This window comes from Chiroxiphia lanceolata, chromosome 2 (genome assembly GCF_009829145.1).
Source record: "Chiroxiphia lanceolata isolate bChiLan1 chromosome 2, bChiLan1.pri, whole genome shotgun sequence".
In the NCBI taxonomy this organism is placed as follows: domain Eukaryota; kingdom Metazoa; phylum Chordata; class Aves; order Passeriformes; family Pipridae; genus Chiroxiphia; species Chiroxiphia lanceolata.
Window position 1 is genome coordinate 114,414,914 of NC_045638.1, and position 1,514 is coordinate 114,416,427.

The window sequence follows — 1,514 nt, forward strand, 5'->3', positions numbered from 1 at the left end:
TCACACATGGAAGAACATCTCCTGTAGGTGTGTTAGAGAGCAGAAATCTATGTCAACAGCAAAGGGACAAAAGTGCCCCTCCATTACAGACCTGCAGTTTAATTATCAAGTCAATCAGCACATGTCACCCTGCCAAGCAGGAAGACCACAGGATGCCCCATCCCTGGAAGTTCAAGGTCAGGCTGGACAGGGCTTGGAGCCACCTGGTCCAGTGGAAGGTGTCCCTGCTCTTGAAACTGGATGATCTTTAGGGTTCCTTCCGACCCACACCATTCTGTGACTCCATGATCACACGTAGGCATGGACACCCAGGGACGGCCCTCTGGCAGCGCCTGGTTTGCGCAGGCTGTGACGGGAAAGCGATGGATACCTGGATTTTGTGGATGTGTCAGCCCAGCACCAGAAGTGACAGTACATTGCTCCTGCAGCAATGAGGAGGGCAGTGCTCACCCAGCCCACGTAGAGAGCAGCTCCCAGTTCCCGTTTCAATGGCACAGGGACTTCTGGATCATAGAAATCGCGGATGATGCTCCCTCCAGTCCAGGACACGGGGATCAGAACAAGGGCGCCCGTCAGGAGAAAGGCAACTCCAGCTGCCAGGATGAAGATGCTGATGCCCTGGGGATCCTCCTTGGTCCTCTGAGTGTACTTCACACCAACAATGGCCATCAGAAAGGAGAGGACTGACAGGACCACGGCGATGCACATGAGGACCCTGAACGCCTCCAAGGGTGGGGGGAGAGCCAGGAAAGAGTCGTAGAACTTGCACTGCAGCCTGAGGCCCAGCTGGCTGATGCAGTCCATCCACAGCCCTTCCCAGATGGTCTCGAACACCACAATGTTGCCATCAAGGTAGGCAGAAACCCTCCACTGGGGCATGACCGTGGCTGCCAAGGTCCCCACCATGCCGATGCCCCCGAAGATGAGGCCAGTGATCTGCAGCACACAGCAAGCCATGCTGCTCCTAGGACACACAGCTCCAGCACAGCAGCCCCGAAAGTCTTCCAAAAATCACTTGTTCACAAGAAGCCACGCAAAGCACAAGAGGGAATGTTGAGTGCAGCAGGTTGGGTTTTCTCAGCAGCAGCTCACTCCCGTCCCAGGTTCAGACAGGTGGAAATCCATTTCTGGCTGGCTGGAAGGACCTGCTATTTATTTGCCTTGAAATCCCCTCTGACTCCAGTGCCTACCCATCAAGCCTAACGAGTTTCCAGCCAATGGAAGCCCAGGAGGGGTGTGTCATAGCTGATTTCACTGCTTCTCGTAGTGTGTCTGCAGCGCTGCTATAATTAAGCAAGTGTCAGGGATTCAATTAAAGGTACCTAATTGCAGGGCTAATCATTTCTTAACTTGGAGATTGCAGCTATGTTGAAATTCAGAAAGTCTGAGTTTTTCATCTGCTATAATATTGTATTAAAACAGGTCATTACAGTTGTTCTTACAACAAAAGCTAAACTTGAGACTTGGAGTGGGACTTACTTTTTAAGTGCTACAGCCCTGGGAAAACACCTGAT

At 52.2% G+C, this 1,514-nt stretch overlaps 1 protein-coding gene across 1 annotated transcript; it reads right to left on the reverse strand.

Moving 5' to 3' along the window:
- Positions 1-288: 288 nt before the first annotated feature.
- LOC116782538 (claudin-8-like) lies at positions 289-957 on the reverse strand. Its single transcript, XM_032679292.1, has one exon. The coding sequence runs from the start codon at positions 955-957 to the stop codon at positions 289-291; it is 669 nt and encodes a 222-aa protein (XP_032535183.1).
- Between the last annotated feature and the right edge of the window lie 557 nt (positions 958-1,514).